This window comes from Pogona vitticeps, chromosome 5 (genome assembly GCF_051106095.1).
Source record: "Pogona vitticeps strain Pit_001003342236 chromosome 5, PviZW2.1, whole genome shotgun sequence".
In the NCBI taxonomy this organism is placed as follows: domain Eukaryota; kingdom Metazoa; phylum Chordata; class Lepidosauria; order Squamata; family Agamidae; genus Pogona; species Pogona vitticeps.
In genome coordinates, this window is record NC_135787.1 from 170,439,595 (window position 1) to 170,454,866 (window position 15,272).

Below are 15,272 nucleotides of genomic sequence, written 5' to 3' on the forward strand. Positions count from 1 at the left end.
CCTGCATGGAATGAGATCAAACTAAACTGTCTCCATTTTCTTAGAATACTTTGTTAAGAGTATTAACACTACTCTGTCTCAGTTGGCCGAGGCCTCATCATTCATTTTGCCCTTCAAATGAATGGATCCATTAACTATTTGCCAATCTTTCTATCATCATCAGGTCCTTGCTGGTTTGCACAAAGCACAGGACACTGAAATATCCTTTGCTTTTCATTTTACTGGGACCATATAAACTGAAAATATGTATCAGATCTGAAACAATTTTTTTCTGGAATTACAAGTTATTCAAGTCATGAAAAATAGCCCCACATGGAACTCTCAAAGAATGTATCTGTGGTTCAAGTGCAGAACAGCTTCTGTGTCAATTCTAGAATGCACCAGTGGTTACTCAAAACAACCAGGAAGTTCAGCCCTTTCCCCTTTTAAAGAGTCTTTATTTCTGACACCAAAGAGAATCAGGTTTGCATGGCTGTCCACCATGATGTAGTCCTTAAATGTACCACACCAGCAAAGAAATGCTACGTGAATAAACTGCAGCCTAGCACTGATGCAGTCTCATAAATACAATCACAAATTTGGATGCCAGTTACATTTCTGTTCACCCAGGGACTTCATGCAAATTCAGACATTGGATTTGCCACAGAGATAAGGCAGAATACAGTGGTGCACTTCTATTAGATTCCTGTGTTCCCACCAAGATCGAACAACCCTTCTCTCTTCTTCACACCCCTGCAAAAGACCACTCTGGAGATCTGAGAAACACTCTGGGCCTGTGTTTTTTTTTAACACCCTGCAGGGCTTCTCTACAAGTAGAGTACAATGAAGTCCTTCCTCTGCTGTAGTCAGATCCCGAAGTATCATCAGTTCTTTTGGGGAGTTGGTTGGTTACAATTCATACAATTTCCAGCTACATAGTCCAATTCCCCTAAAACCCTAATGCACAGTGAAGACCTTTTGTTTTACTACCAACCCAGCATACTTCAGATTTCACCAGTCACTCTCTTAAGTCAACTTTAGAGAGGGAACCAGGGCTGCAAACCTTTTTTGAGTCTCTGTCACTTCCTTGTCTGGAAGCCCCCAAGAATGATATATAAAATAATCCACACTGGATGATCTGGGTCCAAATCAGTAAGAGACAGCCATCTTATACCATCAGATCTCTGGTGCTTCTAACTCAGCACTGACTGGCAGCACCTCTCTCAGTTTCAGAGAAGTGAATTTTCCATCCCTGTCTCAAGAAGATGAGGACATAACTTGAAATTTTTTTGCATGCAAAGCACATGCTCTGCCATTGAGCTTTGGTTCTTCCCCTGTGGTTTCCCATCTGAATACCAGTGAATGGGCTGTTTTCTGACTGAGCATCAAAATTACCAAGACATTTACATACAAAAATGCCACAGATATGTCCACAGTCTTCAGAACAGTCACCAATATTTTGTTGCAGTATGAAGTAATAAAGTTAAGTATACACAAATGTCTTGACTTCTAGTCTGAAGCCTTTCTTTGTTAATTTCTGTATAAACACAAGCTTTCTCTAGGAACCCTAGAGAAAGTTTTGCACTAACCATTTTTTAGGTCAAGAGTAAGTGATTAAAAAGAGAATAGGATAGAATGCCAGAGAAAATATTCATTGCATTTTTATAGTAAGCACAGGGTCTTTCAGAGAGGAGCATTGAAGAGCAAATTACATTTGAGGCAATGGGGGGCATAAGGGAGAAAAGTGACAGCTCATCAATTGATTTTCATTGAAAATACTTAGGAAAAAAATTAATAAAGTAGCTAAGCCGTTGAAATACAGTTTCACCAATTAGCTTAATGTCAGAGAATTCTAATTAGGCGCCTTGAGATTGCCATTTAGTGTTTAAGGCTTTAGAGTGCCAAATTCTCCTTTTCACACAAACTGGTGGCAAAATTAAAGATATTAGGCAGCCTTAATTATATTATCAGAACAGCTGGGATTAGTCAATCTCTGAAGTCAAGGCGGTTTTCTTTTGTCACAGGGTAGAAATCCCTTCCTTTCCACGGTGCCGGATTTTGGTACTGTTCCATATCTCACCCATACAAAGCCAGCTGAATTAGAAAGAAAAGGGGGGAAAATGCCAAACAAACCCTGAGGACAAAGACGAGGGAAATGCTCAGAAAATAATGAACACATTAAGGGAAGAGAAAGGGTAGGTGAAAAGATTAAGCTTGGAATTGCTAGGTTTCACTAACACCTCTGCTGGCACCTGGCCTACCAAGCCTCTAGTGGGCAGAAAGACTAAGAGGAAGATCTGTAAACCAGCTTGGCTAGTGGAAACAACCGTTATCTAAAGCTAAAGCACATTTCATATTCTCTTGTCCCATGGGGTGTGAAATTAGCTGCTATTGTTTTCCCACATTTTTATAGACACAATGCCTTTTATGTCTTCACATTGTGTACACTGCTATGCTTTTCCCCCATAGACAGGAACAGTCTTTTTCATTCAAATTTTTAAGCAACAGATTTTTAGCTCAGAAACACAGCCACCTTTAAAAAAATTATAATACCACAGGCCATTTAGACAGTGCCTCTAGCTGAGAGCACCAAGCAACAGGCTTAAAATGAGGTGTTTTATTAATTTACAAAATGTTGTTACGTGTCAGCAACTCGGAACTGACTTATAGGAACTCTAATGGGGTTGTCAAAGTAAGTGAGATATTTAAGGAGTGGTTTTACTAGCTCTACCTTCCATTGAGTTTCCATGGCAGGTCTGAGGAATTGAACCCAGTCTTCTGAGTCCTAGTCCATTATTCTTTCCACTACACCACATTGGGTATCCAATTTACAAAATACATCCAAGCATATGTTAATAAAAGTGAAAATACAATGTAGTTCTTATCAAGTATATAAAGAAATACTGTATCATGGGGGCCAATGTCTTCTCCACCATTACCAGAGAAATGGCAGACCAGTTTGGGAAAATTAAAACAACAACAGTGGCATGTTTAATTCATACATGGAAATTCTATTAGGTCCACCCAAAACAAAGAACTGAAGAACTGCCCATTTATTATAATACTCTTTTTCTAACAGTGATCTGCCAGATATGGACACTTCTTGAAGAAGAAAAGACAGAACTTGGCAGCAAAACTTTGAAATGCACAACTATAGACACAGGTAACCATGAATGTGCCTGTAGTTTGGCTGCATCTTTGCCTCTTTTCAGAAGCTCTTCCTTCCTTCCTTAAGCAAACCGTATTTTTTGCACCATAAGACGCACTTTTTTCCCACAAAACAGGAGGGAGGAAAGTCTGTGCGTCTTATGGAGCAAAGAAAACGGATTGGTGCGTCTTATGGAAAGGTGCGTCCTATGGAGCGAAAAATACGTATATAATGGCTGAAATTCTATGCATGGTTATGTGGAAGGACGTTCTATGAAACTCAGCAGCACATTGATTCTGAGCAGACATACCTAAGGTCAGGTTTCATGTACCCCACTGCCCTCTCTGCTAAAAGAAAACCTGGGCTGGTCTTGTCTTTCCTTCCGATATCAGTTGTTTTGCAGGACATCCTATGACTTATCAACACTACATATATTATCCTGCCCCCCCCAGTCAGATCTAGACAACATATTCTACCTGCAGTTTATACTTCTGCTGTGGGCTTGGTTTGTGTGTACACACACTCAGGCAAGTCTTGCCTCAGCTACATATGGATAAAACACAGCAATCCCAACACTGCTGCAAGAGACTAGTAGGATCCTATTGCTTTGGCCGTACTAGAGGGGAAAAAAGTAGCTAACTCTTTGGTATCCTGGTGGGAGGGCAATCTAGGAAATGTGTGGTTGGATCAGGGCAATCACTGGTTAACTGCAACCATTCCTTTTTTTTAATTAAGCCACAATATTTAATCAAGTGATTGGTCTAATTAACAGATTAATGGGCTGCTTCTACCAGGGGAGTGAGAGCCAATAAGGTGTAGTAGAGTTGTTTGACTAGGAATCAGGAGGCCAGAGTTCAAATCAGCCACAGAAACACACTGGGAGGTGGCAACAATAAATCGCTCCTGGAATAAATCACATACCTTGAATATCCTATTAGGATCATCATAAATTGGATGCAACTTGACAGAACATAGCAACAGGCAGCTCTACTAATAAAGGACAGAATTAGCCCTGCTAATACTAATGGGAATCACGATAGGCATCTGCCACTCAATGCAAACAGGCAAAGACAGGATGGTTACTCCACGGCAGTGTACTACGCCACAGAAAGATGTGTTGACTTTTTAAGCATATGAAGTCAAAACACTGTGCACTTACTTGACCTGCTAACTCCAATCGTTTGTTTCCATAATAATCTCTGTCATCGACTTTATTGTCTCCCTGGGCTAGAATAACTCTGCGGACCATCACAGCTGTATATATGCATTTAGAGCGGAAGTTGAATTCTTTCACCTCGGATAAGGAAAACAGCAGTAAAAATTAGAGGGAAACAACAAAACCCTTCTCAAAAATTATACTAAATAAACCTGCAGCACAGATAAAATGATCTTTCAGGGCTGGAACAATCTCAAGTTTCAGAGAAAAGATTTCACCACTCCATTTAATCTTCTGAAGAGGTAATGAACGTGTCAAAGTAATTGATTTTCAAAAAGAAAAAGCAGTGTTCAAGTGATGGTACCTTATAGGAAAATATCACTAATTGTGGCCAGTATATGAGTACAGTATATGACTACATCTGCACTTTTACCTTTGTGCGTGTATAACTACAACCCTAAACCCAGTCCTAAATACTGAAGATTAACATGATTCTAATGCTACTTAAAAGAAAACTGTTGTTAAAAAAATCATTTTTATTCATCACAGATTCTAATTTCCCCCCAACGTTCCATTTAAAATTTCACCACACAGGTGTCACCAGTCTCAACCTGCGTTTCCAACATCTTGCCAGATAAACATATCCAAAGAACCTGAAAGCTTGCACAGTATCTAGTGATCTCTGAGTAAAAAAGATATTTAAAATACAGACCTATGAATATCAAAACTAGGAAGCAACTGTCCCTGAATTACCTATCCAAACTGAGTTGGAATGAAGAAGATGAAGATAGTCATCCTCACAGGTTCAATTGCAACAGGGAAAATCCTTTTCTTTGTGATATTCAATCTTAACTGATCCTAAAGAGTGGGAATCCTATCTCCGTTGCCACTAGAAAGTTTAATCCCTGCCTCTCCCCCAACAAGCAGAATTGGAACATGGAAAGCTATTTCACAGTAAAAGAAGTACTGACATACAGGGACATGGGCAAGAATGGTTGTCGCTAGCAGCTCTCTTGCTTCTTCCATCTTAGTTTTCTTGGGTCCTCCCCAAATTCTCTGTCTTCGGACTTTATTCCCCAGATACTTTAATGCCTGTAAAGTGAAAACCAGGCTCATGTTAGTAAATCGTTTCTAGTGAGAAGCTTTACTGTCACTTCTCTTTAAGCTTCACTACGTATCATCTTCATAAATTTCTCCTTTCAAGGATAAGATTTACTTTGACAAGGTAGCTGCTGGTCAGGAATACAAAAGAATACAACACAGACCAGTGGTGCAGTAACTAAAACTGCAGTACTTCAGTCAAGCCTGTGCTCACGACTTGAGTTTAATTCTGACAGATTCCGGTACCACCTCAAGAATGACTCAGCCTTCCATTATTCTGAGGCTGGTAAAATGAGTACCCAGCTTGCTGGGGGGCAAAGTGTTGTTTGTGTAACTATGTTGTAAATTGCCCAGAGAGTGCTTTAGAACCATGGGGTGCTATAAGTCAAAACAATGAAACAACAACAAATAAACAAGATGCTTCTTCAAGAAAATAACTGATGAAAATGGACTGATCAGTCAGTGACCCTATCTCATTTTTAATCAGAAGAGTTTCAACTCATTTTAGGAGAAAATATATCTCCTAGCAAGATTTTAAATCTTGCATGCCTAGCACCTTTGTGTTCTGGTTACTAGTATTCCAAAGGTTTCAACAATAACCTACTAAAGTTTGAAAAGGTTGAGCAAACCAAGACTTTCTATTAACCACGCCAACCAGAGTGGCACTGCCTCTTCTGCCATTAAAGAAATGGAATCTAACAGAAACCAAAACAAGATGAAATAATAGGCTAGAAGTATAAGATTATATCTTGATTTCATGCAATTAATTTGTGTTTTGTACCATTTGTCTTGACCTGCAAGCCACATTAAAGTTCTCTTTCTGATGAAGTGAACAATACACTGTATCTTCAAAAATTCAAATGAGGAGAATATCTAAATACACAGTTCTTAAGGTGTGGTGATACAGCCTAATATTCTTCAATTTCAGACTAAATATTGCATAGATAGGCACTTAAAAGATTATTTTTTTTCCTATAAGGGCAATATACGTTTACATAGAAATGCTGGGAAATGTTGTTTCTTTTGGCTACAACTTTCAGAATTCCCCAGCCCCTAGCTGGACAAGTCTAGATTTTAATCCAAATGAGTAACATCTCTAAGCTCTGCATCTGGCCCACAGTAAACAGAGTACATACCGTATTTTTCGCACCATAAGACGCACTTTCCCCCCACAAAACAGGGGGGTGGAAAGTCTGTGCATCTTATGGAGCGAAGAAAACAGATTATATTTTCCTGTTTTCTTCTCCTAAAAAATTGGTGCGTCTTATGGAAAGGTGCGTCTTATGGAGCGAAAAATACGGGTAGGTTGTACAGAGTACTGGTGGACAGGTACATATCCACCAGAGCATCTTCTGAACCACCCAATTAACAAACAAAAGGCAAAAATAAGGTTCATTTTTTAAAAAAAATGCATCAGTGGCAAAGGCTTGACATGTTACACACCTGCATCTGTGTGAAAATCTGAGCTTTCTGGCATTCCTCCAAGCTTGGGCCAAATGCAGCCATCACATGCTCCTCTGTACCAATCATCTGCACAATCTCTTGGTCGCTTTCAACACCCATGGCCTGAAAGTGGGAAAGAAATATAAAAGGTAGAATGCGGGGAAGAATGTTGCCTTTGTGCTAACTCGCTGACATTTGCTTATGCTAATTTGGTATTGTAGTTAGTATTACTCCTAAGCAAAAGCGAGTTTCTTTCAGACACAAGACCATCTGGCACTGGCTCAACACATACTCAAACTATGGGATGAAAATCTTGATAAGCAGCAGCAGAAGACAAGCCAGGCAGAGTACATTTTTGCTATGCTTCTATTAGTTGGCCAATCACCAACAAGAAAAAAAAAAGTCAGGCCATTTCTTAATACAAACGAATGGCCATTGTTTTGTACCTGACAAATGCAAGCCAGCAGGCCAGCTGAAAAACGACAGGAAAGCAATGATGTCTTTTATATTTACATATCTGCTTTGAAGTTAGGGAAACATGTCAGATGTTGTTCCAAGCATATGACAAATAGTTCCACCTCCTTGTGAGATTTGCAGGTTACCCGCATCTGCCATGGAATGCTACTGCATGAGGAAAAGGAAAATGGCACCATTGAAATGGTGATGGGTGCTGTTCACTCACTGGTGTGCAGGTGCATAGAATATAACAGCCACAGACATCATGTGGATGCTGCTAGCCATTCAGCAGAAAAATGTCTGCATTGTGATGAGCTCCCCTACTCCCTCAAGTCTTCCGGTGCATCACTGTGCTTCCTTGAAAAGGCACAGGGTTTCTTTTGCAAGGCAAGTCTCAGCACCTGCCACCTTTGATTTCAGGTTACTTTACAGGGATTCTTAGCATCTTTTTACATCACAGTCTGTCTAGTCACTGTTTATATTACTCCCACTCTGGCTGCATTGCATTGGCTGCCCATTTGATTCCGCGTTGATTTCAAAGTTCTAATGCTCACAAAGCCCTAAATGTTTTAGGACCTCAATACTTGGCGGAACGCCTCCTCCCACCTAGATCTACTCATATCACCCGATCTAGCCAGGAGGGGCGACTGAGGAGCCTAACACCGAGGGAGGCCCGGAAAGAAAAAACAAGACACCGGGCCTTCTCGGCAGTGGTTCCCAGGCTTTGGAACATGCTCGCTCCCCCCCGAGATTCATCTGGCCCCCTCGCTGGGCATTTTCAAAAACCAACTCAAGACCTGGTTGTATAGACAGGCCTTCCCTCCAGACTCTACGTAATTCTCTCTCTTTCTTTATCTATTCTGTTTTGTGTTAATGTAGGAAACCAATACTTTATATTAATTGTTTTTATTACGCATTTGTGAGCTGCCCAGAGTAGACTATGTCTAAATGGGCGGCATATAAGCTCAATAAATAAATAAATAAAATAAAAATGTTCCCTTCGCAACAGATTGTCCAGATAATAGAAATACTTTCTATTTCAAAAGCACATAAGTTTACAAAATGTTTCCAAGATTTGTGAATGCATGTAGCACTTCTTTCAGGAGCAAGAGCAGATGTTATATGTCAGAAAAAAACTAGTGATATCTTGCGTGTTATATCATGCTTATTTCATTGTACTGCCTCCATATCTTTTTCTCATCTGTATCCAAAAAAATCTGGGATGTGAGCTGATTATGGGAACCTGAATTTACAGAAACAAAAATTCAGAAAGAGACAAATCACTCTCCGCAAAATCACTGTAGATGAAAGTATATCTCTGTAATTATTTAGCCGTTAAGTCATGTCCGACTCGTCATGACCCCATGGACCAGAGCACGCCAGGCCCTCCTGTCTTCCACTGCCTCCAGGGGTTGGGTCAAATTCATATTGGTAGCTTTGATGACACTGTCCAACCATCTCGTCCTCTGTCATCCCCTTCTTCTCTTGCATTCAGTTTCCCAAAATCAGGGTTTTTTCCAGGGAGCCTTCTCTTTTTATGAGATGGCCAAAGTATTGGAGCCTTAGCTTCAGGATCTGTCCTTCCAGTGAGCACCCAGGGTTGATTTCCTTCAGAATGGATAGGTTTGTTCTCCTTGCAGTCCAGGGGACTCTCAAGAGTCTCCTCCAGCACCACAACTTAAAAGCATCAATTCTTCAGTGTTCAGCCTTCTTTATGGTCCAGCTCTCACTTCCATACATTGCTACTGGAAAAACCATAGCTTTGACTATGCGGACCTTTGTCGGCAAGGTGATGTCTCTGCTTTTTAAGATGCTGTCTAAGTTTGTCATCACTTTCCTCCCAAGAAGCAGGCATTTTTTAATTACATGATGGCTGTCACCATCTGCAGTGATCATGGAGCCCAAGAAAGTAAAATCTGTCACTGCCTCCATATCTTCCCCTTCTATTTGCCAGGAGGCGATGGGACCAGTGGCCATGATCTTAGTTTTTTTTAATGTTGAGCTTCAGACCATTTTAGCGCTCTCCTCTTTCACCCTCATTAAGAGATTCTTTAATTCCTCCTCACTTTCTGCCATCAGAGTGGTATCATCTGGATATCTCAGGTTGTTGATATTTCTTCTTGCAATCTTAATTCTGCTTTGGGATTCATTCAGTCCGGCCTTTCGCATGATGTATTCTGCATAGAAGTTAAATAGGCAGGGAGACAATATACAGCCTCGTCGTACTCCTTTCCCAATTTTGAACCAATCAGTTGTTCCATATCCAGTTCTAACTGTTGCTTCCTGTCCCATGTATAGGTTTCTCAGGAGATAGATAAAGTGGTCAGGCACTCCCATTTCTTTAAGGACTTGCCATAGTTTGCTGCGGTCCACACAGTCAAAGGCTCTATAATTACCTACACATAACTGCACAATGAAATTAATGATTTGGAAGACAATGATAAACAAACCCTTAGGCTGAGATCATCAATCTTTTTGTAAGTTTTTCACAAGGCAAAAACCAAAGTATTAGACACTGCCACTCAGGTATAAATAATTGTAATAAGCAACTTAACTTGCTCTCTTCACCAGCTCAGTTATTTCCTCCCTCAAAATCTTTATTTTAATCAATCCCATTACAAACAGATAATGCAATTAAACATTCATTTTACCTACTAAATATTTGAACTTTCTAAACACCAGCTATTCACACCATTTAACAAAATTACATTTAATATCAAATCCCCATTCCATCCTAGAAAGTTACCGACCAACAATCTGAGCAATCTAAATTATTTCCTAAATCATGTGACTTTGCATTTAGTCCATTGGCGTATTTTAACAAAAGTTTCCAAGTTTCAAAAAAAACGACTGTGCTTTATTTATCTTCTGTATATTCTTGTCTTATTGGTTAATTTCTCCATCAAGAGCATTTGCCATATCCTATTAAAAAACATCTGTAATGAAATAACTTGGGCGTTTTCCCAGCTTTCCGCAATTTCACACCTTTCTTTCCCTATAATATTTATAATAAATAGCTTCTCATTCTCCCTTACAAATGCTAAAAATAATAATAATGTTTCATTCACAATTATTTTTGATTAGTCAGTATTTCTGTCCAATTGATTACATCATGCCAAAATGCATTAATATTTAAATTTGTTTCCCAGGATGCTTTGGCTCTTCTACTGTTGCCATGTTCTGTCTCAATAGTACATTTATATATTAATGAAGTCAATCCTATCTTTTTTTTTATCTTCTTGTATACAGTATTGTTCAAATTCCATTAGTGGTCTTATAGGGCCAGATTTTTAATATAATTGCATTGCAAAGCTCCTTATTTGTTTTATTTGTAGCCAATTGGTTCTTAGTTGCTTTGTTTTCTCTTCTATTTGTCTAACAGCAATTGGTTCCCCTGATTCAAATAAATCCTTAATTCTATATATTCCAGTTTGTTTCCAATGTTTAAATTGCACATATTTCTCATGAAATTTAAAGTTTGAGTAATCCAGTAGAGCACATAAGGGGGATATAGCGGGAGCAAAAGTTTTCATATGTTTTCGCCATATCCTTGATGTTTAAAAAAAACTAAAGGATTCTGTATTTGTTCTCCCTTTTTAAATAATTCTGTCGTGTAAATATGCATATTTCCAATATCATTTTTCCACCACCATCCATTTCAACCCAGTCAGGGAACGAGCTTGGTTTCAAGTTATAGCAGGGAGGGGGGAACAAATAAGTGAACTTTTGTGCTTCCTGTGGACCATTATATTCACATCCCAAACTCTCACTAGTGTGCAAAATGGGACTCCTGTACTGCAAAACAGCTACCTGTGCCCTAGCCTAGAGGATCATATCGTAAGCCATCTGGAGGGCACCAGGTGAAGGAAAGCAGAGTAAAAATACTCCCTCTATAACAAGGTATTTGCAGAGTGGTCTGCTATCCCCTTTCTATGTCTCTCCCTCAAAGACTACAAATCTCCTTGAGAATTAAAGATCTAACTTACCACTAAACCTAATGACCATAAATGTGCATACATAAGATACACTCTTGAATTTTCATAAAGGGACACCTTAGTGCCTGTAGCAGGAAAGCATAACTCAGCTGCATTCTTCATACTTATGCAGGGAGAAACTGAGTTGGCAGGGACATCATATAACATCTGAAGCGGCATCAGATTTGTTTGGAGGCACCCTCTTCTGGAAAAAGGCTTCGTGCTTATCAAGAAGGCAAACTTGCATTTCAAGACCCTCCTGCTATGGAAATATATCGATACAATCTTAAACCCCACAGGTTGTCTTGATACTAGTCCCTCCCTCAACCTCCTGGTGTTGTTTCAAAACATACTTGCCTTAGACTATGAGCACATGCTGCCCTCTTCTGGCAACGATTCTGAGATTGATTTAAATTGCTTGGCAGGACAATCCCCAAAACAGGGAATGACATTCAGGTAAAACCAATATAGCCAAACTAATGTTTCTGCCAGTTAGGAAGGATATCCGTGGAGGGTCTTCCTTTAAAAATAAATATCTGCCTGCATATTTGTTTCTTTTCTAAAATACAGAGTTCTAAACTTATTTTGACACAGCTTCTTTTTTTGCACCGAGAACTGCATCCATTTTTTTAAAAAAAAATGGAGACAAAAGAAAATGGCAATCATGCCAGTGGTGTGATTCATAGGCCAAGGTAGAACCCACTACCAGTGAATAAAAGTTACAGATGCTATGATGCAGAGTAACAGTTAAGAAAAGAACAACATTAATTACCTTCACACAAACATATACCACATGTGCATTTTGGTATATTATTTCAAGCCTTCAAAATTCTTCTACAGGCTTTTAAACGTAGTAACAAGAAACATGTTCTCAAAAATTACCTTAAAAATAATTGCAATAGGAATATCTTCAGACAGGGTATTATGCTTCAAATAAAATCTTCCTTGTTTCACAGTTATATTTGTTCTGCTCTTCTTTTCATGTGTCGAACTATACGTTTATAACAAGAAAATGGATTATGTTATTAACTTTTATACTATGGAACATCTGAATTTAGTGGGCGAGGGTAGTTTTCATGGCATAAAGAACAGAAGCATAAGTCTCATGCATCAGAAAACAGATTTTCACCGTTCCCTTCCTAGGCCTAAAGATGCTACAGGCAGCAACTAGCATTTAACTACTGTTCGGTGGTGCCTCGACTTACGAACGTCCGGACTTACGACCATTTTGAGTTACGACCAGCTCTGGCTACAAATTTTTGCTTCGACTTGTGGCTGGAGCTTCCAGTTATGAATAGAAAAAGGCAAGGGGAAAAGGCAGGAAATTCAAATTGCTAACCGTTGGTAGACGAAGAGGCTGCTTCTTTGTAGCTCTTTCGCCCCAGCAGTTAGTGTGTGATTGGAGGAGGCTTCGGACTGCCTAGCCCTAGTAAGATAAGGTGCTGCTTTCTGTTTTTTAAAAACTGTTCTGGCTGGGTTTTGCAGCGTGGTTTTGAGCTGGGGGAGTTATGCTTCTGTTCTGTGATGAGTCTTGGGGGGGTTGTTTGTTTTTTGGTATTTTCCCCATTTCCGGTGGGTCTTGGGGGGTTTCCTTGCTTTTTTGTCCCCCCCCCCATTTCCGATGGGTCTTGGAGGGTCTGTTAGTTTTTTGGTATTTTTCCCCAATTTACGATGGGTCTTCCAGGGTTTGGTTGCTTTTTGGGTCCCCCCCCATTTCTGATGGGTCTTGCACGCTCTGCTTGCTTTTTGCTTTCCTTTCTTTGCATTTCCAATGGGTCTTGCACGCTCTGTTTGCTTTCTGCTTTGCTTTCTTTGCATTTCCGATGGGTCTTGCATGTTTTGCTTGCTTTTCTCTCTCCCCCCCCTTCAGCTGGGAGGGATTAATCACGTTTCCAATGGGTCTTGCAGTGTTTTGTTTTTTGTTTTTGGTGATTTTTTCCTTCAGCCAGAACGGATTCATTGCATTTCAATGCATTCCTATGGGAAATGGTGCTTCAACTTACGACCATTTCGAGTTACTACCGGAGTTCTGGAACAAGTTAAGTTTGTAAGTCAAGGCACCACTGTACTAATGTCTTCCAACTCATCTCTCTCTCTAGATTATACACCTATAGGCAGGACTTGGTTTATCTTTAATATTTTCTATATTTCTTTCTTCTTGATGTTTTGGCACTATAGAAATAATAAATAACATCTGACATGTTGTATTGTCAGATTTGCTTCAGACTGGAGGCATTTTGCTTTCTCCTAGGAGCTTAAACTAGACTAAAGTATGCAAGTTTAGCATTTTATAATGCAAAACGTGTCCCAGTTTATAGACCCTGCTTAGTTTAATCCATTGGTTTTAAGATAATTAGAAGACATCTTTCAAAAAAGCTTTGACCTGAAGTAATTTAAAGACTGAAGCTCATTTGGGATTACATTAAATAAATGTTTGCTGAACACACAGAAAATATGCATACAAATGCAGAAGTATTTTTATATAGGCCAGGATTCACAAAATCACACAGCTAGGTCTGCACACCTAAGAAGTTTCTGATTCTCATTTCTCAATATCTTCTCTGAATTTCCCTTCCCTTGTGTGTGCGCACACACGTACAGGGAGTCATATATCCCCTTTAAGGAGATGTTCAAAAGCTGATTGTGACATGGCATTGGGCAGCCAGTCAGCTTCCTATTTAAAGAACAGAAGGGAAGAAATCTTATTGGGCATATCAAAAACTCTGGCCATGTCTGAAGCAACTGTTTGGATTCTAGCCATGCCTGCTGTCATTCAGTAGTTATTTTACCTGGTAACTGATGCGCCAACTGTCCCTTTTCTGTCAGCTTCCACAATTATTCTGTTTTTTGATAACTGCTCCTGAATAAGAATGACCTTCTCTACACCTTTGACAATGAAGTAGCCACCTGTCAAATGGAGAATGAAAAAATCTGTATTGACGTCTGTTCTAGCCAGCTGAGGAAATATATCCAATATTTATTTGTTTTAATTATTTATTTGTTTGTTTTAGTTTTAAACTACCTTTCTCCTGATAAGGGGACCCAAGGTGGCTCACAATATTAAAAAGAATAAACACCAAAATAAGTTAAATACTAAAAATTAAACTATATGCTAATTAAAATGCAATTGAATAATTAATAGGAAGTGCACATTAAAAACTAACTTTAAAAAGGCACTCACAGACTTTGCAAACCTCTGAATCCTTGTTAACTCCATATGCATGCATACGTTTTACTCTACTTTCCATTTTTACTATGCAGAGATGTCACAATAAATCCAGGAAATTTAAGAAGGAATCTCATTATGTAGATATTTTCACATAGCTCCAAGGAGGCCAGCAACAGAAATTCTCTATTTTGATACAATGACCCTATTGTAAACTCTAGACATATTTGGCAATTACTGCAAAGGCAAGCAAAATTTGCCATGCAAAGAACTACCAAGGCTTATGCACTGTTCTTCTACGGGGGCTTTGTAACTTCCCTGATTACAGAAATTTCATTCCTGACAACTCAATTCCATGGTTTGAGTCTTAAAAGCTCTCATTACATATTCCATACTGGCATGTGGGTTGCAAGATTCCATTGGTAACTTATGTAAAAGAACCTGACTAAGGTTTCACCATTGGGATCCGATGGTTGTTGTGGGTCTTCCGGGCTGTTTGGCCATGTTCTTCAGGTTTTTCTTCCTAATGTTCCGCCAGTCTCTGTGGCCGGCATCTTCAGAGGACAGGAGTCAGAACTCTCTCTGTGCTCTGTTGCAGTTTGTTGGATAGTCGAGTATTTATAGCTGTGGGATCAGCTTTTGTCCTTTTCAGGAGAACAGAGGTTGATAGAAACTAAAGTTTGTTACCTGGATCTAAAGGGCATTCATTAAGCTTGGCAAATTCTGCTGGAGTTTTCCCAGTAAGAACACAATTGGAACTGCGCAGCATTATTGGCATCCTGTAAGAATTCCAAACATTAGAATCAACTTGAGGTTTCAAGACTAGTCTACTTGTGCTCCACAGCTGCT

At 39.4% G+C, this 15,272-nt stretch overlaps 1 protein-coding gene across 2 annotated transcripts in view; it reads right to left on the reverse strand.

The window, feature by feature from the left end:
- Nucleotides 1–15,272, reverse strand: part of POLR3B (RNA polymerase III subunit B) — an 88,991-nt gene that overhangs the window by 66,537 nt on the left and 7,182 nt on the right. For both annotated transcript variants that reach the window (XM_078376207.1, XM_020803636.3), the window contains exons 7-12: nt 15,111–15,202; nt 14,047–14,164; nt 12,140–12,248; nt 6,828–6,950; nt 5,259–5,375; nt 4,287–4,421 (exon numbers count right to left, since the gene is read on the reverse strand). In XM_078376207.1, the coding sequence (XP_078232333.1) occupies nt 4,287–4,421; nt 5,259–5,375; nt 6,828–6,950; nt 12,140–12,248; nt 14,047–14,164; nt 15,111–15,202 (694 nt within the window). The remainder of the gene's footprint in view (nt 1–4,286; nt 4,422–5,258; nt 5,376–6,827; nt 6,951–12,139; nt 12,249–14,046; nt 14,165–15,110; nt 15,203–15,272) is intronic.